Source organism: Echinops telfairi, unplaced genomic scaffold (assembly GCF_000313985.2).
Source record: "Echinops telfairi isolate 266 unplaced genomic scaffold, ASM31398v2 ScPeMD7_7410;HRSCAF=8448, whole genome shotgun sequence".
NCBI classification, from domain to species: Eukaryota; Metazoa; Chordata; class Mammalia; order Afrosoricida; family Tenrecidae; genus Echinops; species Echinops telfairi.
In genome coordinates this window covers 21,112,236-21,132,114 of record NW_022111310.1, presented here as the reverse complement: position 1 = coordinate 21,132,114, position 19,879 = coordinate 21,112,236, and the positions used below count along the sequence as shown (strand labels likewise).

Below are 19,879 nucleotides of genomic sequence, written 5' to 3'. Positions count from 1 at the left end.
TAAATGTCGGTCTTTCTGTTATTGTGAGAGTAAGTGGTTACTTTTGACCAGGTTCTCCTCTGGGCACCGGGACAGGGAGAAACAAAGACAGCCTGGTGCCTGCCTTCCTGGCATCACACTCGAGCCCTATTATGACATCATTATCCCCCACTTATACAGGAAAGAGAGACCTTGAGAAATTCAGTGACTTTCCAGTGTTTCTGAGTCAGTCAATCCAGTGTCAGGGATGGGAACCCGGCAGCAAGGCTCCAGAGACCAAACTCTGGCCCTGGATTGTGTGGAAAACAAAACAAACCGAAACTCAAACCAAGCCAAACCCATCGCCATTGCGCTGACTCTGACCCAGAGAACCCTGGACGGGGTTCCTGAGACTCTACATCTGTATGGGAGCTGGCAGCCTCATCTTTTTACCTCAGAGAGGCTGGTGGGTTTGAATCGCCCACTTAACAGCCCAACAGCTGAAGCACAGCACCACCAGGGCTCCTGAAAGTACAGTCGAACCCCGGTACTCGACACAATTGGATTTCAACATGAAATGTTGAGAAAATTTTGCATTAGAGCTCAAACAAAACATCAGAATCCAACTCAACACACGTGATTTTTGTAAACAAATGCAGTTCGTGTTCTGGTCACTTGGCATTAGTTGTCATTGTTAGTACACATTGTTTAAACCTTTTGCGGCTTTGTTCCAAGCGTTTTGCTATAATTTTCTTAGTTTTTGTGGCTTTTTGTACTGGTTTTAGATAAGAAAACATGGGCCCTAGGAGTTTTTTTGAAGAGAATCATAGGATAAGGAGCTGGTTAACCGTGTTATTGATATTGCTGATGATATTTTAGTAAACTTTTTAGAAAGCAGTTAAGAAAATGCCAACAGCAGACCACATTAGAAAGATTTTTTGTTGTTGTTTCTTTAGAGAAAGCCAGCCAGGTTCTAGTGAAAAAAGGCAAAGAAGGAGGTGGGGGGAACTTCTGAAAAAGAGCTACCAGTTGATTTTATGGAAGGGGATTCTCCTTCCAAACAATGACTCTCTCTCCATCCCTCCTCTCCACATCCGTGTCCACAGATCCAGATCCTCATCAAGCTCAAGGTATGGGCCATCCTGTAGTTTTTATAAACTTTTTAAATGTTGTGTTTCTTATTTAAATTATATTATTTAGCTCTGAACTTATTTACTTGGACATTTCTGCATAATGTTTTTTATATAAAGGCAAGGCTTGGGTAAAAACTTGGTAGTCAAGAACGGATTCATCTGTTTTCAGTTATTTCTTATGGGAAAAATTAATTCGGAACTTGCCTGCATCACATCTCAACGCTCCTTCTAGAGCGGATTAGCATTGAGGTCTGGGGTTCTCCTGTAGAGCACTGTGCGAGGCTGGGACTCATGACCTTCAGATGGTAACAGCGACTTGCTGTGTTAACGCCGCATATTCTATGCGAAGAAGAGGTGTTAAAAAAACAGGAGAGGCTAGCAGCATCTTCCTTTTGTGACACTTAGCTGCCAGACATCTTCCCTCAAGGTGATTAGTCTTAATTATAACAAGGAATGTTGCCGTAGAACACTGGATTCAAGGTGCCTTCTCCATACTCTCTTGACTTTTTACAATGATTTCCATGAGGAGTTTCAATGAAGACGTCATTAAAAGAGCGTCACTCTCCCCATTTGACAGGTGCGAAGACTGAGGCTCAGAGTTGCAGACCATCTCTCTCCTAGGTCCCAGTTCAAAGACAAGCATGGACTTTAGGCTGGCAATGTGAGAGCAGCACTCAGGCGCCTGCCCTGGGCAGAGGATGCTGGCATTTAAGCCAAATTCAAAGGGGACCTTGGCAATGGTCACATGACTCCTTGTGACAGGCCCTGATGGGAAAGGGTAGGATTTGCCTTTGATCAGGTGCTCACTTCTCTGGCCAGGAGGCACATTAAGACAGCCCCGTCTTCCCCCTCATCCTCCTGTGAGCCATGGAGAGCATCACAAGGACTCTCCTTGTCCCCAGCCCCCAGCCTGGCACCCTATAATCTCCAGTCCTGCTACAGGGCACCATCTGTGGCTGCTCTAAATTGGACCGAATGGTGTGGAATTGCAAGTCAAAAGGGTCCTGTAATCATTCCACCGACGGCCCGGGGCTCTGTGCTCCAGCTCCAAGTTATAAATAAGGGTAATGGAGTAGAGGCTGAATTACAATCAAGGCCGCTCAGAACACGGGGAGCAGGCAAAGAGCTAATTTAAGGAATGTAGAGTCAGATTATGCTCTGAAGCTGTGCTGTTGGAGCCAATCAATACCCACTCACACCTTCAACTCCGGGCCTTTGATTAGGAGGAGGAGAGGCTAAGCCAACTCGGTTAAGAGCCTGCCTCTGGGCAATTCTTTCACCTGTCTGTCCTGGTGGTGCAGTGGTGACACGTTGGGTGGTAACTGCAAGGCAAGCTGTTTGAAACCACCAGCCACTCCTTGGGAGCAAGATGAGGCTTTCTAGTCCCTGAAAGAATTAGAATCTTGGAAATCCACAACGCAGTTCTACTTTGCCCTGTGGAGTTGCTAAGGTCGAAACTGACTCCGTGGCGGTGAGTTGAGTATTGTCTTCCACCTTGATGTCGCAGAGATCAAAGGCAGCATATGGGACTAGACCTTTAACTTCCAGAAACTCAAAGACACAGGGCAGGAGGGTGGGCAGAATGTGAAGCAACTGCTGCCATGATGGATTACAATACAAGGAGGTTGGTGGTCAACAGGGAGCTCGTAATACTGGGAAAACGGCAAGACAAACTCCCTGCCAACAAGTCAAGCCTGACTTAGAGCGACCCCTCTGTGGGTTTCTGAGACTTGTAACTGTAATAATAATGGGCCCAAGAATGAAAAAAAAAAGTTCTGAAGTTGATTTTGATGATGATTGCATAACTAGTTTTCAAAAACTGAAATTATTGGATTGTTTGTTGTGTGAATTATATTTTGATAAGACAGTTTAAAATGTAAATATAAGGAAGCCCAGGGAGAGACACTCTCCTCACTCCCACCCAACTCAATCTTGAGGTTAGGGAAGACCCACAGATGTGGAAACATCCAGGCCATTCTCCTGGTTATGTTTTTCTTGTATTACAAAAGACTCCAGGCCATTGTAGCTTAAACCATGATTTCACCCCCAATCCTGTGGGTTGGTAATTTGGGTGGCCTTAGCTGATGACTCCTTGGCTCCTCCATATATTTATAGTCGGCTAGCTGGTTAGTTATTAGTAGGTGAAGGATCCAGGATGGCCAAACTCACCTGTGATGATGAGTAGACGCTGGCTGGGCTAGATGAGGGATGGTGTGGTAGTTACATAATCTGGTGCCAATTTGAGAGAATTATGAGTGAATGGGTGGTGTCTGGCCTGTCAATCAAGATATAACCAATGAGGCCTCTGTGTGGGCATGACCTTCTCCTGAGAATTCTGGGAACTCCTGTATTTTCCTCCTTGGAGGTGGGAGATGCTTATCTCTCTCTGCTCATTTCCTTGGAGACTCTTTACTGACAAGACTCATTCCCTGAGAGATGCTCTACTGACAAGACACATGGCACTATGCTGATAGACCCCATGTCCTAGGAAGTGGAGGAGCCACATGGAGACCTCTGCCAGCACTGAGATGCTTCTCCCGCCACTGAATCCACAAGACTTAGCACCCACTGGCCGGTGATCTTCCTGCATTCGGCGTCATTGTATGTGTTTCGTGTGAAGAGGACTTTATAGATTGGTATTGGACATATGGGCTAATATCGGACTTATGGAGTTGATCTGGATTGGGCTGGGAATTTTTCTCAATATTCAGTTGCTCTTATATATAAAACTTTTTCTTAAACACATATGAGTCTCTATGGATTTGTTTCTCTAGTCTACCTGGACTAACACAGATGGGCTCTGCATGTTTCTCTCGTCTTCAGTAGGCTGGCCTTGGCTTCTTTCCATCCCCATATCGGGGTTCCCAACATCAGCAAGAGAAGGGAAGCCCTAATATTATGAGCACTTTCAATGTCTTTGCTTGTGGTAGTTTTGGTTTTGACCCCATAGGCCAACTCAAGTCAGAGGAGGGGAAGTAGACTTACCTCTATAAAAGACTCTTCCATTTCTTATCACAGGGGTGTGGCTGTGAGAAGCAGAGTTGGTGACTATATATCATCTACTTCCAACTCAGTTCTGAAGATGACTGGGCAAACCAGAGTGAGGAACTGTCTAGGTGGAGAGAACACTGTGCAAGAGCCTAGTGTAGTGGAGAGAGAGGCAGGGCACCAGAGTGCTGGTTTACTTGCCATAGTTTGACCTTATCAGGTGCCAGTTCAAATGCTGTTCCGATGGATTGATTCCACGGGGCACCTTGGCTCAGAGTGGAAGTAGATTGAGACCCAGATGTGGTAGCTTTTCCACCCATGGCACCTCAGTATTCCCATCTGGACTTGGGAGTTTCAACACACTGCCCTCTTTTATTGGGTTTCATTTGTGATCTTTCAGCCGGCCCATATGTATCAGTCACTGGCAAGGGCAATAAAAACTGAGCCTCCAAGGCGGGCGGGGGGAGTAGAGTCAAGAGATAACCGCCATCCTTGTCCTGAAGAATCACATGACCTAAGCAAGAAAATGAGACTCATACAGGAATGACCTGACTGAGCCAGAGAAGGGAATAGAGAAGCTGCCAGAGGAGTTTACAGCTCAGAAGAGGGGAAGGTCACTTCGGGCAGGTTCTGAACGTGGGTAATGTCTATGCGGGCAGTGAAGAGATGAAGGATTCCAGGAAGGAGGTCCAGCATGTGTGGGGCCGGCAGTCCACGGCCTGGGTTACATAGAGCATGGGTTCAGTCTGATCTCAAAATTGGAAGAATTTCTCATACAAGAATGTTGCTTCAAGTCCAGTCTTTCTCTACGTTTCTGCAACTAGCTGGTGGCATCAGGTCAGGGTTGGCTATGGTCATTCCCTCGATCTCTACTGTGCTGCTGAGCTTTACAGGTTTCCATTTTCCTCTCTTCTTCACCACACTGCACGGTGCCATGCTCTGCTGACTCATCTGTCAGATCTGAATCCATCCGGCTCGCTCTCACATGCTGAGTTCCCTGGGGTCAGGAGAGCAGGATGAGGAAGAACAAGTTAGGCTTACCAACAAAGACGTCAGCATCCTTTTTGAGAGCATCTTCAACCAGTGGAGACTGAGGGGACACTGTAATAGGAGGGAGGGATTGCTACCTCCATGGGTGCACAGTGGGCTATGCTTTGGGCTGCGAACTTTCTGTTTCCGTAAAGATTTACACCCGTAGAAATCTACATGGGCAGCCCTATAGGGCCGCTGTGACTCAGAACCCACTTGATGAGAGTGAGCTTTGAGTTTGGGAGATAAATCACATTAGAATTAAGGAAGGTTCTCCTCTTACCTCTGTCTTAGCCCTCCTGAATCCTTGTCTCTAACAGCGAGGCAGGAAGAGCTCTGGGTTATTACTGTGTTTGATGAAGGCCATTTGCTCCCCTCTCTGGTCCTCATTATTCCCATCAACAAAATGGGTAGGCTAGATAGCGTATTCCTATAGGTTCCCCTTCTGCTGTAGTTTCCCTTAATTCTCACTTAAGACTTACAAAGGAATAACTTCAAAGGGAAGCTGCACTGGGGGCATAGGAGAGGGTTGTAGAGACTTTCCAACTGAATTGCAAGTCTGGGATGTTTCATCTTTGTGCCCTTGGCCTTCTCTGTGTTCCTACTCAGGCCCACCCCACTTTGCTCACACAGACCCATTGCTCTCAAGACAACAGGATTCTTTTGGTCTTGACAGTGGTGAGATAGAGAAGAGGGAATAGAAGATGGCCACACGCAAGGGAATCCAAACATTAAGTGCTTCTTCACACACCACATGATCTCACTTAAGTTTCCCAACAGATACAAGGGTTTGGTTTGATGATTCGCATTATCCATACGAGGCAAGTGAGTCTTAGAGAGGTGATGTTGCTTGTGGAAGGCACTCACTTCCTTTCCCTGTAAGACCTTACTTCCCTCTCCCAGGAAGCATTTATATTTGAAAACAAGGGCTAATCCTAGCCTTTGACAGAGTCGTGATGAAAGATATAGACAGGGAATCTGAGTCACCCTGTCCTAGAGCTTACCACACTTCTCCTCAATGCTTACTCAACCCCTTCACCTTTCTACTGAATAGGTTAACTCCTCCTCTTAGCCCAGCTAGTAGAGTGATGGGATCCTGGCATTTGGGATCAGGAGATTAGGGTTTGACCTGCACTGCCTCTGACTAGCTGGAAGCTCTTGGGGGTAATTTAGTCATTTTTCCTAGTTACTGCGGAGTAAAGTGCAACACGTGGCCACCCCTGGTAGAAATGGTATTGTACTATCTACATTACCCATTCAAGTACTTGTGGGTCAGTTTATGGTACTGTGGTTGCTTATATGTTGTGGTGGGGCTGGAAATCATGCCACAGGTAGTTCAAATACCAGCAGCATCCCCCATGGTGGACAGGGTTTATTGGTACTTCCTGACTAAAATAAACTAGGAATAAGGAGCATGCAGGCCACTTCTGAAAAATTAGCCGCTACAAACTTTATGAATTGCAGTAGAACTTCATCTGATATGGTCCCGGAAGATGAGCTCATTAGTGTGGAAGGCATTCTGAAAGTACAGACAGGGCTGCCACAGTAGACTCCAGCATAGCACATACTGTGAGGGTGGTACAGCACTGCGCAGTCTCATTCTGTCCTGTGTGTCTACTGGAGAGCACCGAATAACCACCCAAACCAGAACATTCCTCACGAGGGAGGGATAACATGAAGGAAAGCCTCTAGGCTGGCGCATATGCAGGTTTAAATAGATACTACTCCTTGTCTCCATTTCTTTGGGCACCCTCTCTCTGTAGCAGTTTATATTGTTGGGAGGTAAGGCTGGTGTAGTGATGATGATGATGAGGGTGGATGTAAAGGAGGAAGAGAAGAACATTTATTGATAATGGAATGTATTTTGAGAAAGAGTGAGTGTGTGTGTGTGAGAGAGAGAGAGACCAGAGAGAGAGAGAGAGAGACTAAAATAGCAAACCCAGAGAGACCAAAGAGGTACAGCTAAGCTAAATGACAAAGAAACACCAAGCAAGTAAAATGTAGCAAAGAGGGAGGGAAGTGGTTCAGGAGAGAATAACTAGAAATAATGAGGATCAATTCTATCAACCCTCCATCTACTTTCAAATCTAATCTGAAAAGATACGCTTTTCTCCCTTGCCAATATCTCCTAATTCTTCTCTTCCCCTCCCTTATTTAACCGCGTATAGCTGCATTATTTATCTCTGCCAAGTGGCTGGGGAAAACCGTTGTGTATAAAAGACTCAGTCCCCAAAGGAGGTAGAAATGGGCAGCCTGGAGGCAGAGGCAGAGAGGAGTGCTGACAGCTGCCGAAGGCAGGGAGAGGGGGGGGATCTTCAGTACTCCCACGGTGCTCCCCTTTCTGGGATGCCATGGTGGCTGGCCAAATGGAGACCCCATCCCATCCTCTCAGGCATGTCCTAAACCTAGCATAACAGGGACGTTGTCTTAAAGACATTTCCGGCATCACTGTAGGAGCTCTTAGAATCGTGCAATGGCCTAATTACATACTCTCCCTGTTTGCCTTGTCTTAGCCTCCGATGCCTGAGGACCAGGCACTGACTTCCTACTAATGTTCCCTGAGTGTCCTGTGCATCCCCTTTTGTTTCCAGTACTACATATGCAGGGACTTCAAAAGGCATGTGGAAAAATGGAATGAAATGATAACGGAAATTTTCCTCCAGCTTTTTGAAGCTCCCTCAAAGGTGTCACCTTTACAGGTTGTCCTTATTCTTCCGTCCTTGACTGGGGTTTTCTTGAGGCAGAGAATTCAGGAACTCGCCTTTGAGGATACATTTATGAAACAAATATCTATTGAGCTTTCACTGTAGACCATGCTTTGAGGATGTGTCATTACTGGAAACAATCCTTGGCTGTGAATGAATGAATGAATGAATGAATGAACAAGTAACTCAGTGGATGGATGAATGAATGAAGTATGTGAAGCAAGGGGAAGTGCCACTGCTGTCATTTAATGGAAACTAAGGAAAATCCAGCGGGGAAAGAAGGTCTGCGAGGCCAGTAACCACTTTATCTATCGTCCAATCTGGCCTCAGGAGCCATAATTGTGCCTGGCGCATTTTAGATAGTCAGTAAATACTTATGGGAGGTATATTGTTGGATGATGAAGATAATGATTGCACTTGCTTTCAGATCTAACTGCGGGACTTTGCAGATTGTCAAACATGTTTCTATCTGTGGCCTTATTTTCCCTCAATTCAACATTAGATGTGATGTAAGTAGGACGGATCATGACCCCCGTTTTAAAAATAAAGGGAGAAAATTGTAGAGGCTCCGTGACTTGTCCGCGGATCAGCCAGTCAGTTGGTGCAAAGCTACTCAAAACTAAACTTCTGGATTCCAAGCCCAGTATCCTTTCCACGGACTGTGGCTGCCTAGACTCTACCCGCCATCCTTTCACTCATCTCTTTGTCCGTCTATCTGTGCTTCCCAGCGTGGGGGCTGGAACAATCCAGGGTGAGGCACCGCACAAGCAGATGCCTACGCATTATCCTGCAGTATGGGTGAGAGCACAAACATTTTTAATTGTGAGGTGCTGAGTAATCTTTTTTATTTTTTTCCTGAAAAGGGGGTGGGTGAGTAGGACAGATACGTTTGGGAACCTATGATCTGTCTGATCACCCATCAGTCCAGCCAGTCATCAGTCAATCTGTACATCCATCCTCTTAATTTCTGGCATCGTTGGGGCTTGGGATTCTCAGCCTTGGTCTGATTGCATGAAGGAGTGCTAGTGAGATCTTGCACCTGTTATTCTGCTGGATGAGAGGTAATAGGCAAGCAGGAAGGGGTGGTACCTCCTTGACTTTACTCCCTCAAGACATGCTGTGCCACTCATCAGTCCCTCCCTAAAGAAGACCTCCTGTAGCCCACTGCACCCCTGTGCACCTTGGCAACTCTTGCGATGTTACCTTTGCTTGATCCTCTCCTCGGTCTGTAGCTTTCTGTATCCTCACAGCCACCTATTGAGTTCTTGCCCATCCTTTAAGACAGCAGTTCTCAACCTGTGAGTCATGATCGCTCTGGGGGTCATCCGATTCATAGCAGGAGCAAAATGACAGCAATGAAAATAATGTTATGGCTGGGGGGTCACCCCACAGGAGGAATTCTATGAAAGAGTCGCGGCATGAGGAAGCTTGAGGACCACTGCTCTAAGGCTTCCTTGTGATGACTGTCTCCATCACCTGGAAATCGTCTTCCTTCCTCCAACTTGCCCACTTGTGAGTTGTCGCTATTTAAAGCATGTCTGCTGTCAGCCTCTTGGACCGAGCTCCTGAGGACAGCGTGCCCCAGCCAGGTCTCAGAAAAGGTTGGTTGAATAAGTGATTCTTTTAAAGTGAGCAATTATTTAGATCTGCTACGGATATAGTAAATGTTCCATGTGGAAAACACAGAGAAAAAGGAATCAAAACATCATTAAAATCACTTCTACTCCCACCATTTAAAGAGTAACATTCTTCATATTCCTTTGTGTTTGTCTCCAACTAAACATGCACATGCCGTTGCTGTGGTTCCGTGTGGCTGAGTGACTCCTGACTCAGGATAGAGTGGAGGAGTCCTGCCCGGTCCTGCCCCATCCTCACCATTGTGCTCATGGGTGAGCCCCTTGTTGCAGCCACCATGTCAATCCATCTCACTCGGGGCCTGACTCTCATTCACGGTTCCTTCCCGTTACCCAAGAGGATGTCCCTTTTCCAGGACTGATCTCCCCTGATAACATGTCCAAAGTAGGTGAGAAATTTTGCTGGGTTTTTTTTCCCCACTAAAGAGTATCCTTCCTGATTATAGACGTGCCTTGTCTGCTGGTAGCACATGGTCCTTTCAACATTCTTTGCCATCACTACATTTCAAATGGACAGACTCTTCTGTGGTCTTTCTTCTTCCTTGTCCAGTTTTCACCTGCCTATGCGGTGGTTCAAAACGCCATGGTGGGTGCACCTTAGTCCTCAAAGTGGTGTCTTTGCTCTTTAACATGCTAAAGAGCTGTTCTGATTGTAGCCACTTTTATGTAGAGTCGTTATTTGGCCACCAGGTGCTGAGTTTCCATCATGATAGCCATCTGAAATCAGATATAGGACAAGGTCAGTTCAACTCATCAAACATTTACAAGGTCCCTACTCTGTGTTCTGCCATAGAGTCTAGTGAGAAAAGTCAGTGTTGAAAGGGATCGATTTAACATAGATAAGATCAGACAGGTAATGTAATGTATATAGAGTAACCCCTAAGAAATGCCACTGCAGAGTGCTTACTAAGGATTAAGATGCAGCTGAAAAGTCACTTCTCAAAACAAACTTGGGATGCTAGCATTGCTTTCATTTAGTAGGTGGGGACACTGAGGCACAACTAAGCTAATTGTCCAAAAACATATACCTTGGCGCAAGGCAGATGAAATGCAAATTCAGGATGTTGGTCCTGAGCCCGTGATCTTAGGCAGATTGCAGGGATGGCAGCACAGAGGAGCAGGGGCTAATAACCCCAGGTGAAGAGAGCTATTACTGGCTGAGAAAAGGCACCTCAACGTGTTTTAATTAGAAAACGACACAGTAAAAATATAAAGTGCACCCCAAACTCGGCCTGCAAGTTCACTCTGACTGAAATGTTCCTATAGGGGTTCCAAGGAGGTACCTTTTAATGGGATCAGTCCAAGAACTGTTTCTCCTGCATAGTGGCCAGTGGGCTCCAATCAGCTGAGTATTTTGACCGCATATCACCAAGGCTTCACTTCATAGCATTCATATACTATGCAATAAGTAAATGCAGGATCAGACTTAAGACACAGCTGCAAGGGAAGCCGTGAAGAAGTAGAGCTCAAGAGGAAAGTGACACCAGGTCACAAAGGGTTTGTAAATCTGCGGTCGGATTTTAATCCAAGGAGGATCCGGAGTCCACATAAGGCATTGAGCATGGTCAGATTCACAGGCTGGAAATGCAACTCTGGTAATCATTTGAAATGGTGGGGAGGAAGAGAGCCTGGGGATGGGATTCCAGTTAAGGGTCTGCTAGACAGTCTCGCTATACCCTGGAGGTCCACTCCTCACCTTTTCTCACTCTGCTGTGTCCTGCTAGGTTGACCTGTAGGATTTGTGTAACTCAGGTACCTGTGGGTGTTGGGCAACAAGCTGAAGCACCTCAAGAGATTGAAGAGTGGATGGAGAGTAAGCTTGGGGCTATGAGTCTTCTAGAGCAGTGGTTCTCAACCTGTGGATTGTGGCCCCTTTGGGAAGGGTCTAACGACCCTTTCACAGAGGTTGCCCGATTCATAACAGTAGCAAAATTACAGTTATGTAGTATCAATGAAAATACTGTTATGGTTGGGAGGTCACCACAACACGAGGAACTGTATTAAAGGGTTGTGGCATTAGGAAGGTTGAGAACCACTGTTCTAGAGACTCTCCATGCTGGGCCATGTGTTGGCAGCGATTGGGGATTCTACTGAAGACCATACTTCCTGTCTGGCAGTTCATTCCTCTTTGGTGTTTCCTATATTTGTTCGCTGCCCCTCTCCTTATTCCTTTAAGTCTAGGGTATTTCAACATCCCTTTATGGTTTGCCTTCGAAAAACTCAAACTCACAGTCATCAAGTCTATTTTGACTCACAGCGACCTAACAGGCTGAGGTAGAACTGCCCCTGTGGGTTTCTGAGACCGTAACTCTAAAGGAGGAGAAAGCCTGTCTTTCTCCCAAGGAGCAGCTGCTGGTTCTGAGAACTGCTGACCGTAGGGTTAGCAGCCCAATACGTAACCAGCAGGGCTCCTGTCTGCCTTTCCTTCCCTTCCCTTGGTGAATGAACCCCTTATTAAACACTTCTCAGTGACGCTGCTGAACGTGCCATCTCCTTCTCAATGAGATTCCACTGATCACTGAATCCTTGCTTTGGTCCATCAGAGAGGAGACAGAAGTTTGAATTAAAGCAACCGCAGTAGAGATGAAAACGAGGGTTACATTTTAAGTGTATCTCACAGGTCCACTCAGGCTGGAGCAAATTGCTGCATAGAGTGCCCAGAAATGCCCAGAATGCTTGAACCATGAATGGCAAAGGCGCTTGAAGTGAATGCCACTACCATGCGCAACTCTTTCTGCCGAGGCGGTGTGAGACCATCACACATAAGTCTGCTGTGTCCCAGCGAGGCCCAACTTATCTGTCAGCTCATCTCAAGCCCTCTCTGGTGTTTTGCAAATAATCTGCTGCAGGGTCAACTGGCACCGTGGATTCAGAAGATGGGTTAGCTCGCCCCCTGGGAGATGTTACTAAGATGGATGGTGATCAGAAGAGCTGCTTATTTTCATAACGACCTTCAGGAATTGAACAAAAAATACAATGAGTGCCAGAGATTGGGATGAACAAGCCAATTAACAGCCCCACACACCTGTGGGATTTTCTCATTTCTTTGCCAGGAGGCTGGAAAGCATCAGTAGCTGCGGAGGCAGCATGGCGGCCTCCCCAGAATCTCTGATGAAGGCTGATCCTCTTGGTTGGCGTTCGAGGGATGGTTAAGGGGATTTGCGCCTGTTGAATATTTCACAAGTTGCAGCCCATGGGGAGAGAACAGTGGACGGTGAAAAGGCAATCCCCGTGTTTCTTTATGATTCCAATATGAAGGAAAGCCATTTCGGGGTGGGAGGGATGCAGGCTGGAGTTAGCCTACTGCCGGAAGGCATGGTGCACCAATTCTCCCACTTTAATATCTGCTGTTTCATTTTATATTCATCATGTCAGCATAATCTGCCTTTATGGGAATCATCTTGGTTCCCGACCAAATGCGTTTAGTCCCACTTTTGCTTTAAGTTTGATTGTAATATGACTTGAAGACTTCAATGAAATGTTTATATGGAAGGACGAGGGGGAGAGAAAAGGGAAAATGCAATTGGAAAATCAATCAGCAGAGAATTTCAAGAGCTGGCCTTGGTCGTGCTACTACTTTGTTGACCTGCTTTTAATGGACACACGGCTGGCTTTCTGATCAAGTGTGCTCTGCCGCTTCTCTCCTGCATGCTGAATAACATAATACACTTTATCACCAGGCAGTTAAACCCCTTACCTCTGCCTCTAAATGACCTCTCCAGCTTGACACTCTGCCGTACTCTTACATGTACATGAGCCCTCTCACTCTTGCCCATCCTTGTGCTTCTTTCTCTCCTCCAACGGTCAACATCTGCCCATCCTCTGTGGGGCTTCCACAGTGGCTACCGCCATTTAGTAGGAGCTATTGATCTCCACTAGAGATTTGATACTGTCCCTGGTATTGTGACACATTCAGGCTCCCCAATATATTGAAACCTTAGCCTAGGTATCTCCGGAAGGATCTTTGAGGATGTTGTCCGTTTAGTTAACATTCGATCATAAAGAGGGAAATGAGTGCTCATCCAGTATGACCAGTGAGAGAGTTGAAGATTATTGTGCCAACCTGGCTGATAAACACATGTGGGGACAATTGAAGGGCAGAGAGATAAATGGCTCAGTGAGCCTCACCTTTCTGGTTCTTGGGTCTCTTGCTTTCTGATGGTCAAAACAGGGTGCAGCTGCCTTAGCCAGTTCCCTGCTTCAGCTGGCAAGGCTCATGTCCTGCAAGACATTCCTGAGGAGAAGCCACATGGACCTACCCCGATGCAGTCCTGGGTGCTGGAGCAGCCGTGTGGAGGAGACCCCTGCCAGCACTGAGATGCTTACATGTTCACTGACTCGGCTTTCCTCCTGCAGTCAGCATCAGGGCATGTGTTTTGTGGGATGGAGGAAGACTTTGTGGATTGGTGTTGGACATATGGGCTAATGGTGGACTTGTGGGCTTGGGCAGCACTGGGATGGGATGTTTTCTTGATGTGCACTTACACTTTATATAAAACTTTCTCTTATACATATGGGTTTCTGTGGACTTGTTTCTCTAAAGCAGGGGTCCTCAAACTATGGCCCACAGGCCCCATGCGACTCACCGAGGACATTTATCTGGCCACTCCGGGTGTTTTTGCCCCATTTGGTTTTTTACTTCAAAATAAGATATGCAGTGTGCATAGGAATTTGTTCATAGTTTTTGTTTTTAACTATAGTCCGGCCCTCCAACAGGTCTGAGGGACAGTGAACTGGCCCCCGGTTTAAAAAGTTTGAGGACCCCTGCTCTAAAGTACCCAGACTAACACAACCAGTATATAAAATACAAAAACAGGAGAGGGATGCAGAGAGAAGATGGAAACATGACAACAGGCTGAGATTGGGGTGATGCAGTTACAAGCCAAGGAATGACAAGGCATGTCAACATCCATAAAAAGTTAGAAAAGGACAAAGGAGGATCTTCCCAAAGCAAGCATGCCTTTCCACCATCTTGGTTTTAGAATTTTAGAGTCCAGAACTATGTGAGAATAACTTTCTGCAGTTTGAAATCCTCCTGTGGGAGCCATGCTGGTTTTGTGTGATAGACTCTGGGCTGCTAACCAACCACAAGGTCAGCAGCTCGAAACCCCCAACAGCTCTGAGGGAGAAAGGTGAGCTTTTCTGCTCCTGTAAAGATTTAAAACCTCCTCAGATACCCAGAGGGCCAGTTCTCCTCTTCCTGGAGGGTCGTTGTGAGTTGGACTAGACAGTGGCAGGGCATTTGGTTTTCACAAGTCTAGGACATGAACACAGTCCCCAAAGGCAGTCTTCTTCCAAATCCATGTCCCGGCAGGCCTTTCTTTAATTCTCTGGTCATGCTTAATATTCTCCCTATTTTATGTTGTATTACTTCTACCATCTACTTAATGATACGTGTGTAGGTGAATTCCTAGTCAGCAATTCAGTCGTGATTTGCCAAGCACTTACGATGTGCCAAGCCCTTTTCAAAGTATTTGTGGAAGGGCCAAGGATAAGGCATATAAGCTCCCTGCTTTCCAGGAAAGACAAGACAATAAAAACATATCCAAGGAAATCTATAAAGTAAATTTCTAATAGTGATACTTGCTATAAAATACTTTTTGTAAAGGAATAGGGAGCGAATATATATGTTGAGAGGCGTATTTCTCCTAAAGTGGCCAGACAAGGCTTCTCTCAGTAGGGACCAAGTGGACTTTGGGCTGAGAGGCAAACACCAAAGGACTCCAGTCTGCAAGCTTGGGGATGGTGGTGGGAGAGTTCCAGGCAAACGGAGTAGCAATACTTGTGCTCTGAGCCAAGGGGCAGCTTGGCCTATTGAATGAATAGTCCTGTGGTGGAGGAGCCATGGTAGAAGATGGGCCAGATAATTCATTTCTAATAATTTCTTAGATAATTATTAGTAATTTCTTAGATAGTTTCTTGGGTCAAGATAAATGAGGATGTATATATGTGCCAACAAGGAAGACGGTGCGCTTCTACGGGACAAGGTAGTGTCTCAAGATTCTGAGCTCTCAAACAGTGCCTGGAATCAAGTAGGTCCTCGATAGTGCATGTTGTGTGAATCAATAAGCAAATAAATGGATGAGTGAATGACTGAATAAATATGGCTGTTTTCACTGAGGCAACTTTTTCATGGAGGTTCTTGATGTACACCAACCCCCACACTACTTTCCCTTCCACCCTAGCAACAGTTTCCTGTCTTTGTAATAGAGTAAGTCCAGAGCTATTTTCTGTGATTCAATATTTACTGTGTTTCACACACTGTTATTATCATTTAACGTTTACTGTCTGCTGACTGTGCACTCATCGCTGTAGCAAACAAAGAGCTCAATCTAGTTTTGGTTCATGGGCTAATTTAGTCAAGAAAAGGAGCCGTTGTAAGAACAACTGACAGAGTAGAAATTGCATGTTCTGGGAGTCTACTGGGTATGGCCGAGTACAAATTCACTATTGACCTTGGCAAGTCACTAACCCTTTCTGATCCTCCGTTGTCCAATCTAGAAATAGAGAGGGTAAGTAAGCCTCTTTGATAGTGGCATTTCAGGCACAAGTCAGAAGGGAGGGGGGTCCCAGAAGTAAGTAGCCAAATTTCCATAAGGATTCGAACATATGCGTCACCTCCCACCACAGGTGCCTGGCTGTGCCACCCAGAATGTGGCCTGCCACTGGGGTTTTCTACTGATGTGTAATTTGACCAGCTTTCAACACACCAATTTCCCAGCCAGCCAGCAGCACCTGGGCCCTCCTTCTTGAGCTACTTGACTTAAAACCAGTTGCCATTGAATTGACTCCAATTCATGGCAACTCATGTATGTCAGAGTGAAACTGTGCTCCATCGGATTTTCGTTGCTAATTTTTTAAAAAGGTAGATGCCTAAGCCTTTCTTCCAAGGAGCTTTCTTCTTTTCTAGATTAACCTTGAACCTCCAACCTTTCTCTTAGCAGATGAGCACGTTAATAGTATTCACCACTCTGAGATACCTGTTGTTTAATTAGAGCACTGTGTCCAGAGGCAGCTGGGTTCCCTGAATCTCTGGCTCTGGACTGGATGCAAAGAGAAACGGAGTGTGGCACTGAGCAAGGTAATTTCCCCAAATGTCCTCACCTTGCTGTGGCCCAGCTGGCTGCCTGCCAGGAAAGCTACTGACAAAGCTTCAGTTGTGGGGGACTGTGAGGAAACCCATCACCCCAGCACTGGAGGGAAAAAAGGTGCTGAGGAGAGCCCTGTTTTTCAGCCTGGGCACTAAGCCATTGCCTCTCGTGGAGCATGACGGAGTCTGCAGGCCTGTTTTCTACAAGCTGATGGACTTTTTAGATTACCTCCAGCCCTGCTCAAGTCTTTCTGTAACAAGGGAAGTCCAGGAATGTTTTCACCTGGGTGAATCACTTACTCCGTTCCGGCCACTTTGTCTTTACTTGGACATAGGGGGCGAGTCATTGGAAGGTTTTGAGCAGAGGAGTGACATGAGCCGACTTAAACTTTGTCAGGATTTGTTGGGCTTGGGGGTGAAGATTAGACAATGCGGGCAAGGCTTGAAGAGAGCCAAGTCAAGAGATGTGGGAAGGCAAGCCAGACAAGAATGGAGGGTCTTTTAGGCCAGGGGGCTGCAGTAGAAGCTCCGAGTCTTCTGTTTTGGATCAGTTTGAAAGACTTTGCTGATGGATTAGATGAGGCATGGAAGACAGAGGAAATGGTCAAATATGCTCAAGGCTGATTTTCCAGAGCATGTGAAGGGTCCATTAGATCCTGTCCTATTAAGCCTAAAAATTCTAACAAATATTAATATTAATAGTTAACTTTTTCTTTTTCAACACTTACTAAATGCCATAGATTGTTTCCCTAAGGACTTTTAATCACGGATCTCAAAGAGGTAGAGTCCACTGGGAATGGACAATACACTAATAATTCAGTAGAATATGGTGAGCAAGCATCATCTTCTCATCATTCAAGGTCACCACATATGGCGAGGCTGCAGTGGGGCACGGGGGAAAGAGGACTGAATAAGGAGCATTTCTAACTTGGCCATCAATCCTCCTCAGGTTTGTGTGTGCATCTTGAGGCTGAGCGTCTTGGAGTAGTAAGGATACTGTCTCCGGATCCATTTTGTGTCTCTTGAGCAGGTGCAAAGTTTTAGGTCTTAGGCACTATTAACACTGCTTCTCTACAGGTTACTTGGCTTTGTCTTCTGCAGTAGCTTAGTAGAGTCCAGAGTGGGTAATTCACCAAGGACCTGACCACCTTTCCATTTACTCATGAGAAGCACTGAGGAAGTCTTGTCCTTTTAGGAACATAGTTACTTGAGCAGGGGACACTGTGCAAAGTTGTGAATGACCCCATTGCAGTGCCATTATTGGCACCTTGTACCCCTACCTTTCTTATCTAATCCCGGTCTGTGATAAGGGTAATATTGCATAGGAATACTTTTGAACCAGTCCTTGCTTTTGAAAGCATCTGCAGACAGCTTACAGAGGGGGAAATGACATAGGGGCAAAGGGCATAAAATTCAAATCAGGAAAACCATTTAACAACTCACTAAAATTTCCCAGCTCTCCATGAGACTATTGGGGTGGGACAATGGTAATTCAGATACTTGAAGCCCCAGAAACCATTTGTTTCCCTTTTCTTTTTTGCTTTGGAGTACAGGATATAAACGATAAACAAATGGAGCTCCTCTGACTGAACCAGAAGAGACCCTAACCCTTGCCAAGCCCCCTTCCTTGCAGGGTGACCCCGAGATCCCTCAGCGGGACCCCTGCTGCCTTGAGCTCTTCCAGCTCTGAGGTCCAACAGTTCAGCTATGAGTACTCTCATCTCAGCTTCGAGGGAATTTGCATTCAGAACTCCGCCCCTCTTGGAGATGTCCCCCCTCTTGTTCTTTAGGATCCATACCCTAGAAGAATGTTTTGAGTGATCTCGACTTCTGGCTCAGTTTGCTTGCACTGACTGAAAAGAGTTCATTTCCTTATCATGCCTGGTAGTTTTTAAAAGGGGGGCATTACCTTTGGCACCCAGTAAGCCCAGTTCAGGACCTGACTATGCCACTTCCTAGCTCTGTTATATGGGGACCCATTTTGGCCACAATTGACCCGTCTTTAAAATGGAAACAATGGTTTCTGGCTCAAGGTTTAATGTAAAGAAAATTATCTGGCTTGAAGTAGGCACCTTGTGAGCTTCTGAACAGCCAAGTACCAAAGCCGGGCCTGCAGCTCATGGAAATCTTGGGTTTTGTCTTGCAGAGATGTCTGGCACGGCGGCGGACATCTCGCTGGTGCACTGGAGACAACAGTGGCTGGAGAATGGCACCCTGTACTTCCATGTGTCCATGAGCAGCTCTGGGCAGCTGGCCCGGGCCACCGCCCCCACCCTGCAGGAGCCCTCCGAGATTGTAGAGGAGCAGATGCACATCCTGCACATTTCTGTGATGGTGAGTGACTGGGAAGGCCGGGGATGGAGTGGGGCAGGGAGACGGAAGCTGGTGGGGGATTGCCAGCAGATGGCTGGGAAAGCTGGCTGCCTCCAAGGTTAGAACGACAAAAGGAAGGTCAAATGGATTCCATGGTGTCACTTGGACTGATGCACACCCATCCATCATCTGTCAGCTGTGACAAACTAATTATGCGTTGGAGAAGAAAATAAAGGGTCTCCAACTCCTTGGCCTTTTGGCCGACATCTTGGGGAATAGCAGTTTAGCATCTGCAGTGTGCTTGGCCTGCCTTGCTGGAGCATGCAACGTGGTGCTTGAAGCTGTAACTGACGCTTCCAGTAATGACTGAGCAAACAAAACCAGAATGGGCTGCTCTTTGCCGAGCACCCTTGAACATACTCGGGGCTTTAATGCTCACAACAACAGTTGCAGTGCAGTTCCTGCGCGGGGGGGTGGGTGGGATGGGGTGGGTGGGCAGGTGTTGGGCTGTGTGTGATCTCTGACTTTGCACATGGCAGCCCCCTTCATGGTGCTCAATGTATAACTGTGAATACCACATCAGAGGTGCTTGTCAAGGTCACTTTGCTACTAAAGAGATGGCACTCTACTCTTCGGTACTTGAACCCCAGCAAGTTTAGCTACAAAGCCTGGACAATGTCCTCTAGAATCTGTTATGAAAGGATTTCGGCTTCCTCTCTGAGCAGCATCCCAGTGTGTTAGCACTAAGCATGGTTGGTGTTAGGCCTATCACCCCCATGTTAGAGATGATCTTCTTCTCTGTTGGCCTCTGACCTGGAGCTCTCTGATTTTGCCACCTTCTCACAGAGAAAGAGAGAGAGAGATTCTCGGATTGAAAGCACTGGGATGGCAGTCTGAACTGTACACATGTTTCTCTAACATGAAACAAAACCGTAATTAATATCTTTGCATGTAGATGCAGCACCAAGGAAAGCCACTGCCGCGGAGATGGTGGCAAGTCATAGCAACTCTCTTTAGTTTCGAAGGTTG

At 46.4% G+C, this 19,879-nt stretch overlaps 1 protein-coding gene across 1 annotated transcript in view; it reads left to right on the top strand.

Moving 5' to 3' along the window:
- ASTN2 (astrotactin 2) overlaps nucleotides 1-19,879 on the top strand; it is a 1,157,183-nt gene that overhangs the window by 133,798 nt on the left and 1,003,506 nt on the right. Inside the window, exon 2 of the mRNA XM_045296567.1 lies at nucleotides 18,684-18,871. Coding sequence (XP_045152502.1) covers nucleotides 18,686-18,871 — 186 coding nt within the window. The 5' untranslated portion in view covers nucleotides 18,684-18,685. The remainder of the gene's footprint in view (nucleotides 1-18,683; nucleotides 18,872-19,879) is intronic.